At 41.2% G+C, this 22,212-nt stretch overlaps 1 protein-coding gene across 1 annotated transcript in view; it reads right to left on the bottom strand.

Annotated features, from left to right (window-relative positions):
- Positions 1-22,212, bottom strand: part of PDIA5 (protein disulfide isomerase family A member 5) — a 113,551-nt gene that overhangs the window by 30,423 nt on the left and 60,916 nt on the right. The window contains exons 12-14 of the mRNA XM_085311057.1: positions 18,070-18,206; positions 1,694-1,764; positions 535-698 (exon numbers count right to left, since the gene is read on the bottom strand). Coding sequence (XP_085167183.1) covers positions 535-698; positions 1,694-1,764; positions 18,070-18,206 — 372 coding nt within the window. The remainder of the gene's footprint in view (positions 1-534; positions 699-1,693; positions 1,765-18,069; positions 18,207-22,212) is intronic.

Here is a 22,212-nt window from a genome sequence, read left to right as displayed (position 1 = left end):
TTATCGTACAAACATAGTTATAACACACCTCCCAGGAAAAGCTGGGAAGTATACAAAGGTGCTGTTTTGTTGGTCTCAGTGGCTTTCCTTCAGTCCCACGTAGCTGGTTGTCTATGCATTGACTCTGAAATTGCTGGAGAGGGAAAGTACAACTACAAAAATTAAGTAGCTAAATAGTGAAATCTGCTGCTTAATATAAAGAGTGAACAAGAAATGCTCTGTTTATTTTTCAGAGCCATTGGCATTCCTTCTCCAGAGAGAGGCTTAGGGTATATTTGAAGAATATTTATTTTGGGAAAGAATTACCAGGACAGCTATGAAAAACCCCAAGGCAAATAAAGGATTTGGTGTATTAAAGACCATAATTATCATACATGTTTGTATGGCTTTGAATACTGGAATTCAATTTGTTTTTGTTAGCAAGGGATTTAAGCAGTCGATGAAGCCAGGTTTAAGATTTACTTCCTTGCAAAAGCAATCTTCAGGAGCCAATAGCCAGGGACCTGAATACTATCTCAGACTCTTAATACTTACTTTAGCAGCCAGTCAATGATCTTCTTCTTTGTTCTGAGGTGTGGCAGAGTGTATTTCTCCTCTCCATCCTTAAAATACTTCAAAGTAGGAAATCCTGAGATGTGGTATCTTTCTGCTAGTGCCTTGTTGACAGTAGCATCTACTGCTGCAAGGACACCTGGACTCTAAAAGAGAAACCACCACCCGTAAATCACAGCAACACACTCACAACCGCAYGCTCCAGGGCAATCACTTACAACTTAGGTGTCTTCACTTTCTCAGACACACACTACAGTTGCAAAGAAAGACACAGACGGAGGATGCAACACCAAGGATATCCAGTGACGTCAATATAACAGTCACGCCGAYGTATTACCTGTTCTCTTCCTGTTTTCTGAGGAGATTTCCCTGTCACACAAGTCACTTTGTAAGAGCCTARGAGCTGCTCCTGGGAGCGGCACTCCCTCCCACCAAATTCATCCGCTTCTTCCAGAGAAAGAAGTATTGTTAAAAGTTTATTTCAAGACAAATCCACCCTTCCCTAACTTGCAGGCAYCTTTACATCAGCCACCTTTACAGTCAACGGATAAGAGACACTCCTAGGATACAATTCATCTGTTCTTCCCTAAAGTTCGGGGGAGATAATTCCRTTTCCATTTCCGCTCCTTCGTGGCACATGCAGAATAAGACTGAATCARTAAGAGTAATAATCACGTTACTGGGCCTCTGTTCTCCCCCCAGTCATGCTGATCAAGCACTTATGACGAAGCTAATGCAGTGAYACAACCATAAGACCAGGATATCTGAAAGAAGGATGGACCTCCTTTGKTTTTTTTTCCCCTCAATTTTAATTCATAAATAAAACCCTATGTTTCTTCACACTCACTGTCTTTAAATAAGAGAAAAAAATCCATTTTGGATTTGATCATATTATGTATAAGGCCTACAGCAGAATACATAAACATTTTCGATTTTGTTTTCGTTCAAGACAGAATGTTCTTTCTAAAACTTTGGCAGGGCTCATGCATTACCAATGAGACTATACTTTGGAAGCACATTTTGAAGGGTCCTGTGGGAGGATGAGAACAGCTGAATTTGTTGTAAGGAGAAAAGTCACTTTTACTACTACAGTTATTTATTACTGATTATACGAAGGATATAATAAAGAAAATTAGCTTACATCACTGGCTACATGGAGAAACTCTGCAGCTTTCTCATATTCTGGTTTCATTTTCTTACAGTGTCCACACCCTGCCAAAAAAGGAAGATATACCCAATTAAATTGTATATGCCATGGTTATTCACTAACCCATCCAGTCATTATCAAAATCCAAAACCATGTGGCAGAGATTTACTGGAATTTAGTATGATTTACTTGACTCATTTGTAAAGCTTTGGAAATGATCCTAAATCATACTAAAGTAGTCACTACAGCTTAAACAAAGAATTTAATTTATTAAAAAAATAATAAAGCCCCCTGCATTCACACCACACTTTCCCTACCAGTATGTAATATGAACACAATACTCATCAAGTCCATTACTCCTAGCATGCTCTTGGGTAAGACAACCTCACCTATTTCAGTTTTCAAATTTTATCCGCATTAAATAAAAACAGCACAAACTCTCACGTGATTTGCTCAATTTAAGCTGAGGCTTATACTAGCATAGCTTAATTAGGTAATGTAATTTGAATTAAACCGCACTGATAATAAGCCCTACTTTATATTGGTGCAGCATGTCCCTGTAGTAAGGATTTGCACTGATTTAATCACATCAGTGTAATTACACCACCACATATGTTCTCAACATAAGCAAGGCCTGTAAAACTGAGATAATGGTGCTTTCTCGCTTGTGCGAAGTTCTCCAGAGATCTCCCATTACTTCATTGCTAAGTGCTGACATTACAATAAAGTTAAATGAATGCATAAGTGAGAAAAACAGATTTAAAATAAGTTATTTGGGTGTAAATTAAACTGCTGTCATCTGGTACAATTCCTTCCAAGGCTTCCAGGCAAGACGCGTGTTCAGGAGCGGGTGAGGTTTCAGTCAACACGAGGAGCTACACTTGAGCAACAACAGCGCGACCCTGCACGCAGGCCTTTGGAGTAACCTCCTTCATCGCCCCCCCCCAGCTCCCTCCACGCCGGCCAAACGCCGCCGCAGCGCCCGCGGGACCGGTGCCGAGGAGGACAGGGCAGCACAGGCAGACGCAGGCCCCCGCAGGTGGGCTGGCGCCGGAGGCACAGAGCTGCAATCAGACGTGACCCAGCGGACGCAAGGTGTTCACCTGCCCCTCGCCGTGCTGCTCTCTCTCGTTTGCAGCACTCTGCTTTCCTCTCTCCAGCCGTTACTGCTGGAAAGCACGCTTGGAAGCCCAGACTTCGTTGAGCTGTTTAAAGACATAACTGAAAACGCAGCTAGAAATCTGTTTCAATACCACTTCAGCAAAAGYGGTTTCTGAGGTATACAGGCAACAGGGCTACGATTATTTTTATACAATTGTTTAAAAGAAAATAAACTAAAGACTTCAAACCTCAGCACTGCTTTGATTCCCACTAATGGGATGAATGACAGAGTCAGCAGACTCAAACCTAAATCTGAACTCAACCAGACAAGCCTGAACTCAGCCAGACAACCACATTTTCTATAGCMCAAGTTGAAGAATATTCACAGCCTAGAAGTAACAGGACATGAAGGTGTAACTTTCCTGTACAGCTTCAGCCCCTATGGTACATCACCAAATGCTTTTCCGGGCATGTTTACAAGCAGAGTCATTGAAGCAATTGCAGCACAGAGAAGATATAATTGAATAAAGTTTATAAATCCCACCTGAGAATTAAGGGAAATACCAAACTGGCTCGTCCCACACTGAACTCCAGTYTGAACACTAGCTAAGGTCTGTGCTACTTAGCAGCTTGTATAGCGACYGTASCATTAAAAAGCCGGCTTCCTTCTCRTGAGCAAAACCAGGGTTTTCATGTGGTAGAGTGGCAGAACAAGCTGGCCTCAGAAGGGCTGGGAGAGTTGGAGGAGAACGTTTTGCTTGGTTTTCACGTGGCAGGGAGAGCACATGTGGCCAGGCCTCACGTGACAGTCTCAGAGGTGAACTCGGGAAGAAGTGGGAAAAGGCTGAGAACAACTTACCGTCTCGGCACTGCTCTTGGTTAAGAGCRCGAAAGAGGGTAGGAAAATGATTTATTTGCCACCCACAGAAAACTTGCAGGCATATGGTTTTCTGGAATGGGCTGACAGCTCCCTTTGACACCTGCCTGAATTGATTTATTTCTCCTTTTAGGAGCACGGAACTTTGTTATAAGTGGGGAAGAGCACAAAATGAATAAAGGTGAAGTTGAACATTACATTAATACAGCGTCACAGACTTCCATAAAGCTTACTCACTCATGAAGAAGAGGAAGAAAGATCTGGTTTCTAAAGACATTTAAATACAAACTGATGCCCTCAAATCTTTCTCATGCAATGCTCATTTCTCCAGTGGCAGAAAACAGCATCATGTTCTAGTCTGCAAAAAAGTCACCACGTTCCACTGAATCTGGAATGAGAACAACAAATCCCAAGAGCTTCTCCCACAATAAAAATATTTACCTAGCCATCTTTAAGAGATTTTTGCTATTCCCTTCTACATTCTACTGCCTGTTTTCACCTACCATTGAGGGGAGCAGAGATTTGAGTTAGAAGTCAGATCCACACATTGCAAATCAATTCATCTCTCCTATGATTATTTATCCTACCTTTCAATAATCTTCTGAGAATTACCGTTAAATTCTCAAGGCCAATGAAAAAGTCATTTAAATGAAATCCAAGGTCACTGCCTTTCCTCTGAATGCTACATTATGCTGTTCAGCAGAGCTGCATACCTCTGTGCTAACCTCCTCTAGTTTTAGATGTTCTTCATTTATAAAAAAAGAATGGAGAAAAAACAACAATCCTGCTGGTCCTTAACCCAGATGCTCCAATGTGCTGCTTAAGGACTGTGGGGATTGTGGATGGAGGCCTATAGGTTTTGCAGCRAGCACCTTTGATAGGTGCGTTCTTAGAAGACACATTATTTTGTTAAGTGCATACTGGCATTAAAAGTAAAAAACTTAAAGAGAAATGATATGTTCAATCCTGACAGAGAAAGAAGGTTACAATCAACAGCAGAGATGTCTTGCAGCCTCCTGTGACCACTGAAGCCTTCCAAGTCTCCCTTGGTCAAAGGCTGCTGGGAGCAACCAAGGGACAACAGGGAGCTCTGGGAACTGCACACAAGGTTGGCTGCGGTCTCATTCTCTGCTTGCAGAACACCAGGAGCTCCCATAAGGTGAAAATAAGAACTACTTTCTGTCCTGTAGGATGAAACCAGTCCTGGACTTGGCTCCTGGCTCTGCAGGCTCCCTGAATGATTTTGGACAATTCACTTGATCTCTCAATACATCATCTTGCTTCACTCACGCAGAGGACACCCAAGTCTGCAAGGCTCCACAACGCCCAAGGGAAAAAGAGTATACAGAGTAAGTGTAAAGCAGCGACATCACAAAACAGGAAAAAAAAAAGTCAAAGTTTACAAAAATCAGTGCTAGGACATCTGGTAGAAAACAGACTCTTGCTCATCTTGTTTTTAAAATGGATGTCTATATGAAGTAAGAGTTCTTGTTTCCCAGTTYGTTTACAATCAATGTTCTCATTTGCAGTACATAGCCAGGCAGATAAACAGCTCCTTCCTTCTGCGTGGCTGCTGTCACATAGCTCAGCTGCACTCCCAGAGCAGTGGGGAGCAAAGGTCTCCAGGTTGTTCCAGCATAAGAGATCAGTCATCTCCCACCAGAAACCCACCACAGACCAGAGGATGCAGCTCAGCCTGCACTTCGTCCTGCCCAGAGTGAAGCTGTACCTGAGCACAGGGCTAGAGACGAGCGTGGACAGTGTGATGCTGTTTGCAAATGGCGAGCAGCACACGGACAAGGAAAGGCAAATGAACACACCAAACAGCGCACATCTGCAGAACTCACTACAGGAGTTACAGCAGTAGTAGTGACTAGGCTGCAAATAAAAGCAACTATAATTTTCAGTTTCAAACCTTAAATTAAAACGCTGAGTAGCATTTTCTCTTCTAGCACAAGAAATTGCACACAGATACCAGGAAGGTGCTAGGAGCAGCAGAGAGGTAAGTTGCAGTTACTGCTCCACCACCACAGACAAGCWATCAAGGTAGAAGGAATTTTAGAGGAACTTTTATATTTCAAGCCTTTCCTCTCTAGGATCAGTGTAACAACAAGCTCACTGCCACGCTTTCCTTCTCAACTGTAAGATACGTACATAAGCACACCCCTTCCTCCATGGCATCTTTCGTGGCTTAAAAACATCAGGGACTGAATTGAGTCTCACACAGGAAGACCTTTTCCAAATAAATATCTGTACTTATTCGCAGCAACCACTCTTTGGCACCACTGTAGAGATTCGCAGTACAAAGCACAGTTGCTCCAAACTCTTGCAAAAGTGAGCTAATGCAAACACTTCTACTGTTAAAAATATAAAGTTTTGTCTGAAGAGGACAGGTAGAAAATCAGTCAGCCACCACCAACTAGGCTACTGCATACGCAGTTTTACGACTGTCCCCAGAACATAAATCTCTCTGCTTCTTTGTCATTTATTGTTTACTTCTTTCAAGTTATTATGGCTATATAAACAAACATCATGCTTTCAGTCATGTCTTCTCATTTCAATACAACGTTGGCTGGCGATCTGAAGTGAAAGAAGGTATGCGACAAGCAACAGATAAAGGCCAACATCCAGGTGACTGCAGATAAGGAATTTCTGACATGAAGAGCCCTAGAGACAAACTAAATTGCAAATAAAGATTTTAGAGAATCATTAAATTTCTGCTATCAGCAAGCTGCTTGGGTACTGCTATCATGTACCAGCTATTTATTGTATTGTGCCATCTCCACTTTCATCTACAGCTGCATACCACAAATACTTCTATTAACTTGATAGGAAAACATAAATTTGAAGCCCAGAACACGTCCTGCATTCAGCAAGCAGGTCACCRGCAGTTCAGACTACATTCATTGAAGATTTACAGACAACTTAAAAGACAAAGACAGATCTCAAAAACTTCAGATCCACCTTAGTTCCCTAAACACATAACACAAGGGTACCACTTTGATTTCTCCATTCTTAATCCCAGAACAGTGAATTCTCAACACAGCAGAACAGCCAATGTTTGTGTGCGCCCCATTTTTAACTTTGAATCATGTACCTATACACATAGAGTGAGAGTAGGTAGGGCAGGATGTGGGAAAAAAAAGGACTATTCTATGGAGCCAGGGCAAGCACACACAGTTCCAACCTCCACATCACCTATCGAAGAATACAAACATATTCTCCTCTGCCATTGAGGTCCTTAACACACTAACATTTCTTATGCATCACATAACAGAGTAGCTCTAAGGTTTGCCACAAGACAGCTTACAATTCTTTACCATTGTAGGAGAGCATAAACTAATGGCTGCAGATTCCCTTGCATAATTTAACCTTCTGCATTGCAGACATCTGACAGGAAATAACCCACAGACTTGTCAGGAAAGAAAGGTGCAAATAAATACTGAAAGCAACTCTTCCCCTTCGTAATCACTGGCATGCCTGTGGAGTTGTGCTGGTTTCACACCTACTTAATAGTTGTAATGGTCCATGAAACTTTATTGCCTTATATACAGGCAGTAATCATATCCCCAGCTTTTTGCTTACAAGTTCACCTCATAAAGGGTTGGGGGCCTAAGGAATTGTATGCATCCTTCTCCCTCTTCATACCTACTCTGATATATGTAGGTATAGGCTCAGGGGAAAGGGTAAATATTCTCCAAAGCTGACTTCAGCACAGGCTGCTACCTCCCAAGGCTCCCTAAAGAGTTAGTGGAGACAGATTTCTGCTCTCAGAGAGCAGTCTCTCTCTGTATTTAACTCTACAGGGAGCCTTGGCTGAGCTAGGCTCCTGAAGTTAGCCTTTGAAAAATATATCCTCCTGTCCCATGCCACAGAATCCAGCACATATCCAGGAAAGCTCTTGAAGGCTAATCTTTTTCTCAAAAAACTCATACAGTTCCTTATTGCCATTCCAAACCTGACTTCCATCTGCCAGCTACTAGAGCTTATGCTACATGTATACAGCCTGTTAGTCAAAGCTATACGGTGCAAGTGCAACTAGTAGAATTCAGTGCTGGGAGACAACAGTGCCTCCTACCACTCTCCTTGGGTGGAGAAAGAAGCCAAGGAAGGTAGATCAACTGGCACCAGGAGATAAGACTTACACTTCCTACACCAGCCTCAGGGATCATGGCCCTGAGTAGTGTTGAAAATTGATCTGCCTTAAGGTGAAATTGTTGAGTTGATGAAAGAATACCACCAGAAGTTTTCCTTCTTGATTAGACCATAATTCTGCCACATCCAAAAAAAAAATCCTCCCCCAATGCCAAATAATAAAGAACATTTTGCCTTGGGAATGGAAGTTGCACTCCTTGGGAATGGAAGTTGCACTCCTTTCGCTCATATTCCCACCTCACTATGAAAGATTTTAGACCTTAGATTTAGTAATGACAACATCACATGAGCAAGGTTAGACCAGTGAGTTGTGACTGTCCTGCTCAGTGAAACAGCGTAACAAGCAAATGATCAGCTAGGATGTAATTTGCACAAAGCATCAGCAAAACGGATGCAGTGCAAAGATCTTGCTAGGAAAGCCAACTATATCCCAAAGCCAAAACAGAAAATTCGGGAGCAGGGGTTTAAAGCAATGGTCACACTGGCCATTACTGAAATTACCAATAAGAGGAGGCAGCAGGAAGAGGAATTATGCAAAATGTGCACTTTTTGTCCAGAATTAGAACAAAAGTAGTTGCCAACTGAGATACATTCACCTACTTCTGAGAAGTGTGGTGGRATGCTCACTAACCACAAGCAGTCAGAACCCCAGAAGACACACCTCCACCATCAGCACAGTACCTCAATATCAAAGCAAGGGATTCATTCACGAGTAACTCAGAAAGATAGCGTCACTTGCCGAGTCACCATCCAAAAGGGCGCAAGGAGCAGACAGACAGGAAAGCAGTCTTTCACTGTAAATTTCTCTGCTTGTTATTTGCCCTTTAAAGTAAGTTTCCTACTCTCCCTTCCACAGGATAATAAAAATTCAAGCCATAAATTATTAAGGAAGATAAACTTGATAATGAAAAGCTCTGCCAGTAATGATTCAAAGAGCAGAGATATTGTAAGGTGCTTTCCAAATGTGAGCTCTGCACCACATATTAAGTTCATCCAGGCAAGGAAATTAATTTATTTCAAAAGAAATAAACCTGGCTGCTTTAATTCTTAAAACTAATTCTTACTGTTAACAGTCATTAGAGGCAAGCAAAGTAAACCTACAAAAAATAAATCACACTTCCCTCCTATCCTATCCCTCCTTAAGGCCTTACAAATACACTGGGGTCAAATTTGCAAGAATGAAGTCACYTGGTCCAGGTACTCAGAGACCACAGCAAAAGCCCAAGAAAAATCTCAGCACTCTGGGTGGTGCCTCCATAACTTCATGCCTGTTTCATCTTGAGTCAAGCTGTGCGTGTTCAGTCAAAATACATACAACGTCACCCTACTGAGCTGACATTAATCCATCACTAAGCAAGACGTTCACCAGACAAAAAGGCCAGCTACAATCACAGCAGTCCCTAAAAGACCACTCAGACGAATAATTAACCTGCTAGAACACCCTAAGCAGGAGAGGAGAACAGGGTGAGTCTTCCTTCTGCTGTCACTTTTCAGCTGACTCTGTGGTTCCCCAGGAGCTGGAGCCAGTCCTCTGCATTAATTTCAGTTAGACAGTAAGGACTTTTTAGGAGAGAGGGAAAGCAATAGCAAAGGGAGAAATGAAGCAGCAAATCTCCAAAGAAACTGATGTTCCCTTCACACTACCTGCCATGCATTTATAGGAGGATTTTTTCTGATTAGAATAGCCTTCCTAAATGTCGTCYTTAATAGAGAACTAATTGCTCCCTACTGGAAGCTGGGGGTAGCGATGCATTTTGAACAGATCTCCCTAATTCAACAGAACCCCAGTATCTATGGCTCAGCTCCATTCTTTCCTCTTCTACTATTCTTCTGCATACTCTTAGCAATTCCCAAAATTGCCACCAAGGAAGTTATTCAGACTCTGTTCCCAGCCCCTCACCGTCTCCAGAGCAGCATGGTGACACAAAGCAGGTCACGTTCCTGCTCCCAGGCAATGCAGCCACAGCAGCGCTGAAGGGCTGGTTTCGCCGGTCTCATCGCAGAGCTGAACCCCAGAAAGCCAAGGCTCCTCCACTGTGGTTCAGGTGTGGACTTCAGCCAGGCTGCAAGCCATCTGCCCTAGCGGTGGTGGTTGTGTTTGAGCAGTGCACTCTCCCTGGCACACGTGGCTCTTCCTCAACACAAGCTAAGCCTGTTTGTCGTCACCAGGTCAGYGAACACAAAGGACGTAGGTTTGTGCCCTCCATGTCAATCAAGTCTTCCAAATATTCTTTTCAGTTACGGTATGCCTTCCCTAACCAATTATTACAATACCAGAGGCTCTCAGAGTCTGTATATAGACCACTACATAAAACTCACACAAGTTGAATCATCATCTCCATTTCTCAGACTGGAAACAGAGAGAGAGGTTTAGCAAGTTGGGTCATGGTTTTATAAACTGAAGCAAGGGAAGGGACTAAATGCATATATCTCCAGGCCAAGCCTATCATTTTTTTAAATCACTGGATCATCCTCTTTTATGACTTTACTCTGCTCAAATAGCACAAATAGCACAAAAGTATTTCAAAACGACAATCACCCTATACAAATTGTGTGCTATGAAATCAAAAGATTGACAGAAAAGATACAGACTGTCTCTACTGTTCTCACCTCTTTCATTATGTATCCCATCAAGTTTTACTGCACAATCTAGTTATTAGAATTTTTATACTCTCCTCTTTCTTATTTACATTAAGTACCACTAAAACCCCACATTGATTTTTATTTTTAAACCCTCAAGAAATTTAGGTGGAATGGCCATTAAAAAAAGTTACTATGTCAGGTTCTCCATTTGCCTGGTTTGCTGCATTTTCAATAGCTCCTGCTTTAACATGTGTGCCTAAAAGCTCTACTTGAAAACCGTTACTGTAATTAGTTCAATGAGGCACATCATTACATAGAACTCTTTACATCCCCCATGACTTCCTTTGTTGATATTTAAATACATATACTATTAAGCAACACYCTTTTGTAGATTTATATGCTTTTAAATATTGACTAATTTAGTCTGAGTTTTATGGTCCTTATCTTGCTGAAATCAACAGCCAGAACTTGTTCATCTCACTAGAAGCAGAATCAGCAGCCAAGAACTTATCCAGCTGATGTGAAGAATCTATCTGTTCCCAGAGCATGCCAGCAAGCATGTTAGGAGTTCAGCTTAGAAGTATATACATACAGCGAACAGAAAGTTGGCACAATTTATGCTTGTCCAGAAAAAGTTTATTATACATTCCATTAAAAATGCATTAAGGCAACATTAAAGTTAAGCACCTAAGGGATATTAAAAGTCAGAAAATGTTAAGCCCAAACTGAAGCAGATCTCTTCCTTTCACCTATCTATCCAGACCCAGCAACACTCCTCATTTAAGTGCCCTTGCAYAGCAATTCAATCTTGAAACAATTAGGGAATCACAACCTGTCCCCAACTCATCTGAGATGTGCACTTTTCCACCAAGAAAYGATACACAGCCAGGCCCTGCCTAAAACTTAGGTGATGGTCCAAAAGGAGTTTACCTTGCTCAAAACTTTCTCCAATTACTCCAAAATCAAAGACAGGACTTTCACTGGCTCTGGTAGGAGCAGGATCACGATAGCACATGTCAAGATGCTTGCTGTATGTTCCCTGTGTATAGACCCACGGACCAGCAAGTACAGCTGTATCAGGTGGGTATGGCATCTGACAATTTTATAAATACAGAAATACACAGCCTTACACACTACAAATTTTCAGCAGCCCTTTCAGTCTGCAGCTAAACAGCACAAAACTGCTTGCCTTCAACCTCCTCTGATTACAGCACTATTAAATAATGGTCACAAATATTTTTAAAGTACTGTCCATATGGAAAGCCCAATTTAAAGAGCAGAGTTCATACGTGAGATTGTTCTTGAGTTTCCTGAAAGGTCTGTTTATAAGCCTTGACAATCCAAATTCCTGAATGAGGGCTACATCCTGCCAAGCTTTCAGCTTTAAACTCCCTGCCCTTCTGTATAGTCAAAACACAGTTCAAAAACATTGGCCGTCTCCATGTTCTCAGTGCTTCTACAATGCAAGAAGCCYTTCTCATACAAAGGTGTCTTTTATCAAGGAATGATCAAACTTATAAAGCTGAAAATAATGGCAAAGAGTGGAAACATGGGGATACTCGAGCAGAAGGTAGTACTGCTACTGCTGACACTGCTCCTGGGAAGCTGAGCTCTAACCACATGGACATCAGTAGAGTGCATGCCTCTGCTCTGAAGCTGCCTGACTTGGCTGCTGCCAAGGCTGAGGTTTGAAGACAGGCTTTGGTGGTGAAAGACAGTCTTTTCCACCTGAACTAAAATGATACCATCAATAAAGACAAGTTCAAGCTTCTTATGAAGAGTAATCACTAGAAGATGACAATAAAAATAAAAATAAARAGAGTCTCCTAACATAAGTTCTAACAAGGACAGGTTTCCCAGCTACCTACTTTTTCCTTTATCTTAGAGGCTATACAGTTGAATGCAGATGGCAGAAGCTGTATATAACCACAGAATATAGCCAACATTTTATTTTAAAGTAACAAGGTGTCAGATATGGTGAGGACAAAAGAAATCAATAGATATTTCCAGCCATTCCACACATTCAATGCTGTTTGTTATTTGGATAACCCAAAACTCCTTAGCCTCTACTGGTGTGATTTACATTGGTTTCCATTAAAGGGGGTAAGGAGTAGAGGTGGAGGGGGAAGAAACATCTTTGACTGAATCATGCATCAGCATGAAAAAAATTCAGAGGATTTTATTTATTTAAGGGCTGCCAGTCTCACACTCCTGCTGACCTGTGCTGGAAGGACTATTTTTTAAGGCTGCACAGTAAATTAATTTTTCAGCCCTTTCAACTCATGGTCCTTCTGTAGAGACTGCCAACAGAAACACCAATTAGTGCTAACTGCAATGGTAGCTTGTTTTCACAAGGAACCAGTTGGGGTCTGAAAAGGAGACTTATTTATAGCTGTAAAACCCAGTTACAAAAAGCAGATTTGATTTTGTGTACACATTTTGATTTTGCTTTACTTTAAATATAAAATGAGCAATAGCTTACCATTTTCTAGTCTTTCCACATTTAACAGTAGGAAACAAAATCAAGTTCACTGAAACCAATTATGGTGCGTTCTCAGGGAGACATCCAGCCTGCTGCTTGGCTGGATGCTGGAGGCCCTCATCTTGTACTGGGTTAACTGGCTGGCATTCTTAATAATGAGCCCACAAAGTGGCTTAAAAGCTTGAGTTTCAATGGACAGAAAGGAGGAGGGAAAGAGAGAAGGGTGCAAAATGTTTTTCAAAGCTAAATTGATAAAACAGCTCTCAGTGCAATTAAAAACCTGTATAGCTGAATATTTGGCTTTAGAAAGCAACAACTGTATAATTTATCAGGCTAGTTTACAGAGAGAGATATTTTCTCAGGAATTTCATGGACATTTCAACAACACATCCAAACTGCAGTGCATTTTATCATCAAGATTTATTCTTGCCCTCTTTTCCATTAGGAGGGAGCAAGAGGTACATCATGGCTGCATCCCCAAACCAGTTTCCAAGAACAAATTAAGGAGAAAAAAAAGGTGGGATGAGTAATTCCTTGCCTTCCTTCTTTATCAGAGAAGGAAAACTATGACTGTTCCAATAACACGCTAAGGGCATCAACAACATTTTTTCTAACCCTAGGTCCTGSAAATGCAGGTCATATAATGTTGCTGAAGAAGTCCTATGAAGAGAGCCAAGTAGAAGACAGGTTTAACTGGAACGTAACTTATGTACAAGGCAGAACTGTTGCAGGACAAAAATCTTACTGTTTAACCATTTAAAAAGCAAACACATGCTCCCAGTAACAGTAGGGCCATGCTGCCTTTTTTCCTCCATTATCTTTGGCATCAGTACAGGACCATGGACTGTTATCTCTGATGGGGTGTGTGACACGGGAAAAAGCAACCCTAAGCAACTATGGAAGGCTCCTGATCACTCATTACCAACAGGGAGTGCCTACTAAGATCTGCACTTGCTGAATATACTAGAGAAGGTTAGAGCTCGTGGTGGTGCCAGGAAGTTACTCTACATGAGGTACAAGAACAGTTACACTCTAAAATGTTAGCAGTGTCATTTGTGTTAACAAAACATAATGAAAAGTAACTCCTACGCATGAAAAGCAGACACTTTAAAAACCTATTTTAAAACTGATTTTAATTTCAATCCATGACTTKAAACATCCTTCAGTAGCATTTGAATTGACTCATCAGTGACTTGGTTAGACTTATTTTGTGCAAGACTGAGATCGTGCTTTGGAGAGAAATGCTGGGAAAAATGCACAAAGGGAAATTCATGGAGCTTTTGTTCCTTGACAAAACCCGATCCAAAAGACAGCAAGTTCCACTAATTTGGCAAGTATTTTGACATTACCTTAAAAATTGCATTTCACTCAGCAAGTAGGTTGACACGGACAACAACAAAAAAAAAAAAACACCCCAAACCAATGCTTTTTTTGTGCTCAAGCGCCTTGAAAGCACAAGTCCCAGCAAGTCCCTAGCTCACTAAAGCATTTAATAACATTTGACTGGCAATATAAACCAAACTCATAGACTTTCAGAACCCAGCTCTCATTTGGGGCATCTAAATAAACTGACAAGCCTACAGCACGGACATTAAGAGGCACATATGGACAGGGAGTCTTTATTTTCATGGCTAACAGAAGACTACAATAAGCTACACAGGTGCCTCTGTTTATGTCACAGCACATAAATAGCTTTGGCTGGTATGATCTTATTCCAAAGTTGGGTGATTGCATGCCAATTTACAATGATGCATCTTCTGCCACAGCCTCAAAAACAGGTCTGTTAACAAAACCCTGCTATCTCATGTTAGCAAAAATAATCAATCCACAAAACAATTTCCAATCCTTTAGAGGTAGAGGCTGTTATTTGTTCTCCTTTTGTATAGTGTTACATGCCAAGAGTTCTCAGTTCATAACCAAAGTTTCTGGGTATAACAGCAACACACAAAAACACACTTCAGAAGTCTGCAAGACAATAAACAACATTAGGTGTTATATGTGATGAACAGCTACACTGAACACACGCTTAGAATGCCTGGACATATCCAAGACAACAACACACCCACCAGCAATTACAAAATTCTAGCAAAATGCTTAAGAAAGGTACTCTTTTTCAGAGGGCTAGGGAGGAAGAGTGCCTTCAGACTCACAGTTGGCTGGGTTATCGTTACCTATTCTAAATATTCAGATTTGCAGAACATCCTCTTAAGAGCCTTAACAAAGGAATTTCAGAAGGTTAAAAATCCTGCTTCATGTCCCTAGTGACCTGCAGAATGAAAGCAGGATTAATTCATCCCGTCCACTCACCTTTCTCAGGGCCATTAGTAATGACTCAAAACAGTCTATTTTCTATTTCACCTCTGTTCCAAGTTATTTCAGAAAAGCAGTAAAGTCTTTGATATCAAAAGGTCCAAGCTGCATGCAACAGACTTTCCCAATACATTTAAATCACACATAGCTGCTCTAGCAGTTATGTTACACTAGGTTGCACTTAATGCAAAATGCAGTAACATCTTTAACTGGGCTGGTAAGTGCAACTGATTGTAAATAATTAGTGTTATCCACAGGGATGAACATCAGGAGCTGCAGGCATGGAGACACTTGGACATCATCATCACTGCACCTAATTCTGCAAGTAGGAAGTAATTTACCAGGGATGTGTTTGGTTCAACTGTATCTACAGCACTAAGGGATGTGTGTGKGGSGGGGAAATTTTAGACATTTTTAATACTACAGTCTATTAATGCTTTAGCCATCTGACTATGAAACTATAATTAAAGCATCAGTGCCATAATTCTGCCTCTAGCAGAAGAACTTCTCATGAACAAGATTTATAGTATGTTAAAAAAACCTCCAAGTCACGTGTACCCTGTATGGTGACACAGGGTTTTAAGTACTTGCTAATTCCAGGCCAGTGTTGAAATCCCTTTGCTTATTCTTAATTACAGAGAAGTATATCCTGACTTCTTGGCCTATTTTGTATGTTTGTCTCAAAATTTTTTTTTAATTAATACTTAATTTTAAAAGAAGATACTCTCACAGTCTAAATTTTATCAAGGTTAAAACAAGTAAGGTATCTTCTGCCTTTACCACTGGATTAATTTACTGGATTAATTTACCTTCTAATATTCATAYGGAAACTCCACTAGCAAATTTAAGAAGTGCTCAGAGAAGATCTTTTAATCATGGAGATAACTGCTTATGATAGCTGTCTGTTAATTAGTTTGCAAGTCCACTCTCAGCTGAGGATGCCCAGAGAGGATTCTTACAAGCACAGATCTCTTACACATTTGTAAGCTGGATTCTGCACACAGGCATGCCACTAAAGTAGAGACTTTCTGCATGGAAATAAAATAAGTCATTTATGCCTCCAAATTTTCAGGTTGTATTTAAAATGGAGTGGTTCTGGTAAGAAACATTCTTTATTCCAGTTCTGAGCGGCTGAAACATGTTCAGAAGACTGCAACAGCCCAATTCAGGCAACCGATTTCTTTTGAAACATTTGCCAAAACACTACTGTATTTTAGCACAGAAAGCCCCATAGTACAGAATGTACCTTGTTACAAGTGCCTCTTCACTCCAAATGGGGCACATAGCATTGCTATCCCTAAAACAATATTACTCTTGTTTCAAAAGACATTTAAAAAAACCCTAAATATTATTCAGACACATAATTTGGAATTACTAGAAATTTAGCTGCAGCTGTATTTGTCTACTTTTAATTTGACTTCCTAAAGCAGTAAGGGTGGAAGAACCAACCTGTTGATCTCTGCCCTCCCTCCCTTCCTCCTTCCAAACACTTTCCTTAACTCCTTTGCCTGTTTTCAAACTTAAAAACTGACGGAGCTTTCAWATACAACTGCATCTCTGCAAGTTTACAGAAAAATGAGGCTAGACAAAGAGGATACTTTTCCCAAGCCACTGTTCACAGAGGTGGGAAGAAGGGAAACTCAGCAGTTAGGTTTCTGTTTAGCAGCAGTTGCTCAGCCAAATCAGCAAGCATAAAGCTCCAGGCAAGCAGCAGCCTCCGCTGTCCCCTGCACACCGGGGCACACGGAAATCTTGGGGAGGGAAGGATTTGGGTTATGAAAGGTGATTCCCTAGCAAACCAGGCTTCATCAGTTTGGCTACTCACTCTCTGGTTTTCAAACTAGGTGTTTATGTGCAGTCTCACCTTCATTAAGTACAATCCAGTAAATACAGCAACAAAATAGCAGTCAGTTGCCTRCTTCAGTGGATCAAATCCCCAGACATTTCATTAGGCAAAGGCAAAAGCAAAATTTGTTATGGTATGTTTTCCAAATCAGTCTTATGGGCAGATCTTCAAAAAAGTGCTAACTCCTACTGGATTAAAGGGAAGCAGGATTTCAGCCTCTGTGCCAAGACCCTCAGTTGTGAGAGCACAGCCTACCTCAAGAGCCCTAGTCCTAAATCTGTGATCACAAAAATGAACATCTCATCTAAACACAACTGGTAGCACAGTGGTAGGAGGAGAGAGGAGATATACCACCCAACATAGCTGATTTGGGTCTGAACCTTCAACTGCAAGTACAAAGAATTGGTAGGGTCAGCTATGCGGCTGTAACCAGTTAAATCATTAATAAACAAACTTGTTAATGCACTCTTCCACTCTACAGCATAAAGGAGGACAGTCTAGTKGGAACAGCCTAATGAAGGCAATATCTCAGAGCAACCCACTGTGTTTTTCTTGCTCAACACAAAATCTCAAGACATCAAGAAAATCAGTCCAATTTATTTTAAGCAAAATAGGAAGTAGCAACACTACCAGCTCTACACTACAGTTTTTAGAAGTCCTGGGCACTTTCTGAACTTAATTGAAGTTCTGGTGTACTTCAGCACAATATATAATGACCGTAATCTCTTTTATCACCAGAGAACAGAAACTGCAGAGGAGTGAAAGTGAGTCATTCCAGTGCTCAAAATGAAGTATTAGCAGCCACAAAGGTTCAGGAGCTCTTAGTTCTTAAGCTCTGTCCTCAACTTAGTCAGCAACTTCGCAAGCATKTAACCACCTTGTATATTTAAGAACCAACACAACAAGAGAAGCCTGGACCTTGGACTCAGATCTCTGTGAAACCTGCACAGAAAGTCATCACTGATTTTATTAGCAAGCATTGGGATCAGGGTGTGGAATAGAAAAAGCAAACTCACACGGTGCATGGAACATCACTAGCACAGATGAATGATCTTTTATAAACTTGTCGAAGTCCTCATCAGTCAGGTGATAAACTACATTTTCCTCGTCTGCCCAAGGAGTCTCAGGAGCCTGTGGCTGAGGTGCCTGTGGACTGTAAGACAAACAGACACAGCTGAAAAGCAGCTCTCTGCTGCTGAACAGCAATCRTTTTTGCAAGCAATTCTGCAAGAAACCACTTTGTGCAAATGCCAACGTATGACACGCTATCCCTACTAAATGGCTTCTATAATTGTTCCCCCTCAGAACTGATAAGCACCAAAAATTAGATAAAAATGGAGGAGGAAGAGAAAAAATCCACAAGAAGCTCATAAGGACTATCAGAAATGGAAGGGGATAGAGTGGAGAGATAAACAGACTACTTTATTATGTCAGGTGCATTTTTTATTACTCTTAACCTGCTCAGCAGGATGCTCCCCACTTTCACAACATTCACAGTTAGCAATTCATAGAAGCCACTGCAAACGAAAGGAAAGAAAAAAAAAGTATTGAGTGGGAACAGCCAGTCTAACCACCCRCCTTGAGTACCTAGAACGGGATTAGGGCTGAGAGAAAACACAAGAGGAGCCACATGGGGACCATGAGCTAGCTATCTGCAACCTTCACTGCAGCATTTCCCAGGAATATACGAGTGAATTCTCAACAACCCTATGACCCAGGGAAGCATCACTGTGTCCTCATTTGGCAGTGGGCTTGTAGGCCTAATTCAGCAAAGTTACTCAACTACGTGCTTAATCTAAAAGATAAACAACATGTGCAAGTGACTCCACTAGGAGTGCATGTGAGCTTAACTATCTTTGATGGATCAGAGCCAGAGATCAGAGCGACTGCTCAAAGACACACTGCCAGATCTGGAAATCAAACCTAAGCTTCTCTGAACCAGTTCAGTGCTCATCCTGCAACATAATCGTTCTTTATTTTTATTAACGTACATTAAAAAGAATTTGGCAGATATGAAGTAAACTACACTGACTGGACATTTAATTTAATAAAGTAGTTTGTATAAAGTACACCCCAACATAGAAACATTTGAAGCCAGACTATGAAGCTACATTATCTGTGCCAGTTGTAGTAATGAGTCCCAAATACCCTAAAGGAATTCTTCAAATTCCTTGGCAAAATTCAGGTCTGGATGCGACACTATCTTTGGTGAAAGCAGATTTACTATTTTTGACTAAAATGTATTATTGTGTTAACTGTCTGGAACAAGGAATGGCAAGCGGATGGTAACTCATTTATCCTGGCTTGTTCATTTCTAGGCAGAAAATCTAGTTTGATAAAAAGCAGTAGACACATACAGACAAGAGAYAGTGAATTCTGTTGATGTAGGCAGTAGGTATGATTCAAGAATATTAAGCAATCCATGCAAAATTGTGATGCACACCTCTGATGCTGCTTATACGATAAACAAACCAAGAAAAAAAAATATCAAAGCAGGCATCAGAGCCGCATTCTGCCAAGCAGCCTACAGAGAAAAAGAGGCAGGTTCCTACCCACAAAAGTTTACTGTCTGAATGGCAGAGGGAATCCACAGAGCAGGGAGCTGAAACTTCAGGAGCCTGGGGCGGGGGGGTCACAACGGTTAGCCAACAACATATTTGCTTCTTGCCAAACTCTGGAAGGGAAGTTTGTTTCTTAGGATTAGGTGGAAAGCAATGAACGTGGACACAGTTGCCACAATGTACTGGGAGAAAGCTGAAAGCAGGGCCTAGCATGACCTATTTCAGTAAGGAATTAGTAAAACRGGGCATAGAATGTTTATTCAAATGGCCCAATTTAAAATGCTGTGCATGCTAATAAGCCTACACAGGAGCTGCTAAAAGTACCTCAAGGCCTGGAGCAGACAACAAACAAAATCTAAAATGTCATTTAAGACTGAAACRAAGCAAATGCAACACCTAAAGACCAAAGTAGGATGACAAAAGTCTGGAAGTTATCAAGAGCTAATTAAGAACAAAGAACAAGTTCTTGATTTAGCCAAGTAGTTGGTGCTAAGAAAMCGCCCAAGGGAAGTCCATGAAAAAACAGAAAAAAAACAAAATAAAACAAATCCTAGCAAGAGAAACTAAGTGTCCATTGAAGGCTGCAAGAAGCTGTGTGGCTTGCCTGCCATCCAGACTGATACAGCTGTGCAAGCAGAGTGATTTTAGGAAAAGAAGTGTGGTATGTATGAGATAGCATCTTTTGTGTTAATAATGCTGAGTGCTGGAGTAGTAAGAATCTATGATGGTTTCTCTCTATTGCCTCCTAAAAACATCTGAAACTTCACCAGATAATAGTCAGTGTCTATTAGGAAGATAAGAGGGGTTAAGTATCTGTAGACTGATGCATTAGGGCACTTCAACACCTTTTCTGCTACTTATTGAAGATGTTCTTTTTTCTTCCTGGAGCTGGAGCCCACCAAGCTATCAGCTCTTGTTCTGAGAGAAAGGAGCATGAAAAACACAAGCCTGAGGTCCTCTCCATACTTTAACTAATTCTAATCTTTATTAAGTTACATAACTTCCCCTTCTCCCTCCAAAAAATTGGCACAGACTAACTGCTTTCAGCACTTAACCAGTACCATTTTGAAGGAAAAAAAGAAAGAAGGGGGAGATGGAAAACAGTTGCTCCTTTGTGGTACACACCTAGTGTTCACAAATTGTTCATTTCATATGGCTTATCTTTGCTGGATTTGCTTTTTCTTCTATGTGAAAGAGAACACATGCGTGCACAGTATAAAAATACCATGGTTTTGCTTGCCACAGATCGCAATGGATGCTGGCACTGCCATACGCCTCTCATACGCCTCTGCTGTTCAGCACTGTCAGCACGTCTGCTCATCAGATCAGCGTCCTGCTCCAAAGCGGCTTCCTGACAGCAGCGACCGTCTTGGCAGGTCTCTCTACCCTCCAGCTTCACCAGCTCTGAAGTTCCTCTTACATTCAAAAGAACACAGTTTGGGAAACCAAGAACTATTCCTGACTATTCCCAAATATTTCAACATTCCCAAAGTTTAGAGACTGGCTACTAGATCCAGGATTTGGTCTTGGGGCATGTCTAATGCATACAGCTCCTGCCTGTTTCACCATCTTTCTGTGTTTTTCAGAAAAGAGTGCCAGTTTCCCCTTTCAAGTGGAAGTGAGAGGATACTGATCAAGATACCAGTATTAAAGGGAAAAAATAATGATAATATGATAATATTTAATTCTGGCTAGAGTCATCTGGTAAGTATTTTAATATTATACTATTTTGAAGTATAGAACATACACCCTGCAGCTATCTAATTACAGTATTTGGCTTTCCTAAAGCCCTTGCCATATCATTTGACTACTTGTAGTCCAGATGCCTCAGAGTAATATTATATTATGTATGTATGTATGTAGCAGATCTATCCTCTATACAGTTTTAATTGCAACATCATTTACTGGCAGAATTCAGCCATGCATAATTTCTGAATATGGTCTCCTTAAAAGTTGTATTTATTATAAAAAGCAGAGGCAATAGAGCTACTACTCTGATCATGTTCTGGGAAACTAATAAGCCTGCASTGAACACTAAGTGAGGACAAACAGCTGTCTAACTCTGGACTGCTGAAATATCAGCCAAAGCCCACAGTGGCTTGTTAGCAGAGATTATCATTGGAAAGAGCTTGCAGCTGTTCTACTTTGCCTCCAGTAGCTCTGTTCACTTGCTGTCACAGCACTGATATAAAGGCACTGCATGTTACAGGGATTATCTGGATATTATGTGGGCAGACAGAGGGGAAAAACCYACCCTGAGCATCTAGTGTTTCACATGTGGTAGCCAAGAGATAACCACATCCTTGCAGGAAAGAAAAGCATAATAAAGTACAGGTGATGAAGTCATATATCCTGGCTCCAAGGGCTGCTCATCTCCTCAGCGTCACTGCAGTTGCCATATTGATCATTCACGTGTGAAAGCGAAACAGCCTAGAAGAGGCTTAAAAACTACAGTCATTTTTCTCCTCTTTGATCCACAGGGCAGTACTCTCCTTCAGCATTTGTGCCTCCTGAGGCTAACAGGATACTACCATTGCTGCACTCTTGGGTCCCAGGAYCCTGAAACATCGCATCCTGAACCAGTTATAGCTGACTAGT

The sequence above is a fragment of the Rhea americana genome, unplaced genomic scaffold, assembly GCF_003343005.1.
Source record: "Rhea americana isolate MKP2758 unplaced genomic scaffold, rheAme1 scaffold_33, whole genome shotgun sequence".
Taxonomy (NCBI): Eukaryota; Metazoa; Chordata; class Aves; order Rheiformes; family Rheidae; genus Rhea; species Rhea americana.
This window is presented reverse-complemented; position numbering and strand designations above follow the sequence as displayed.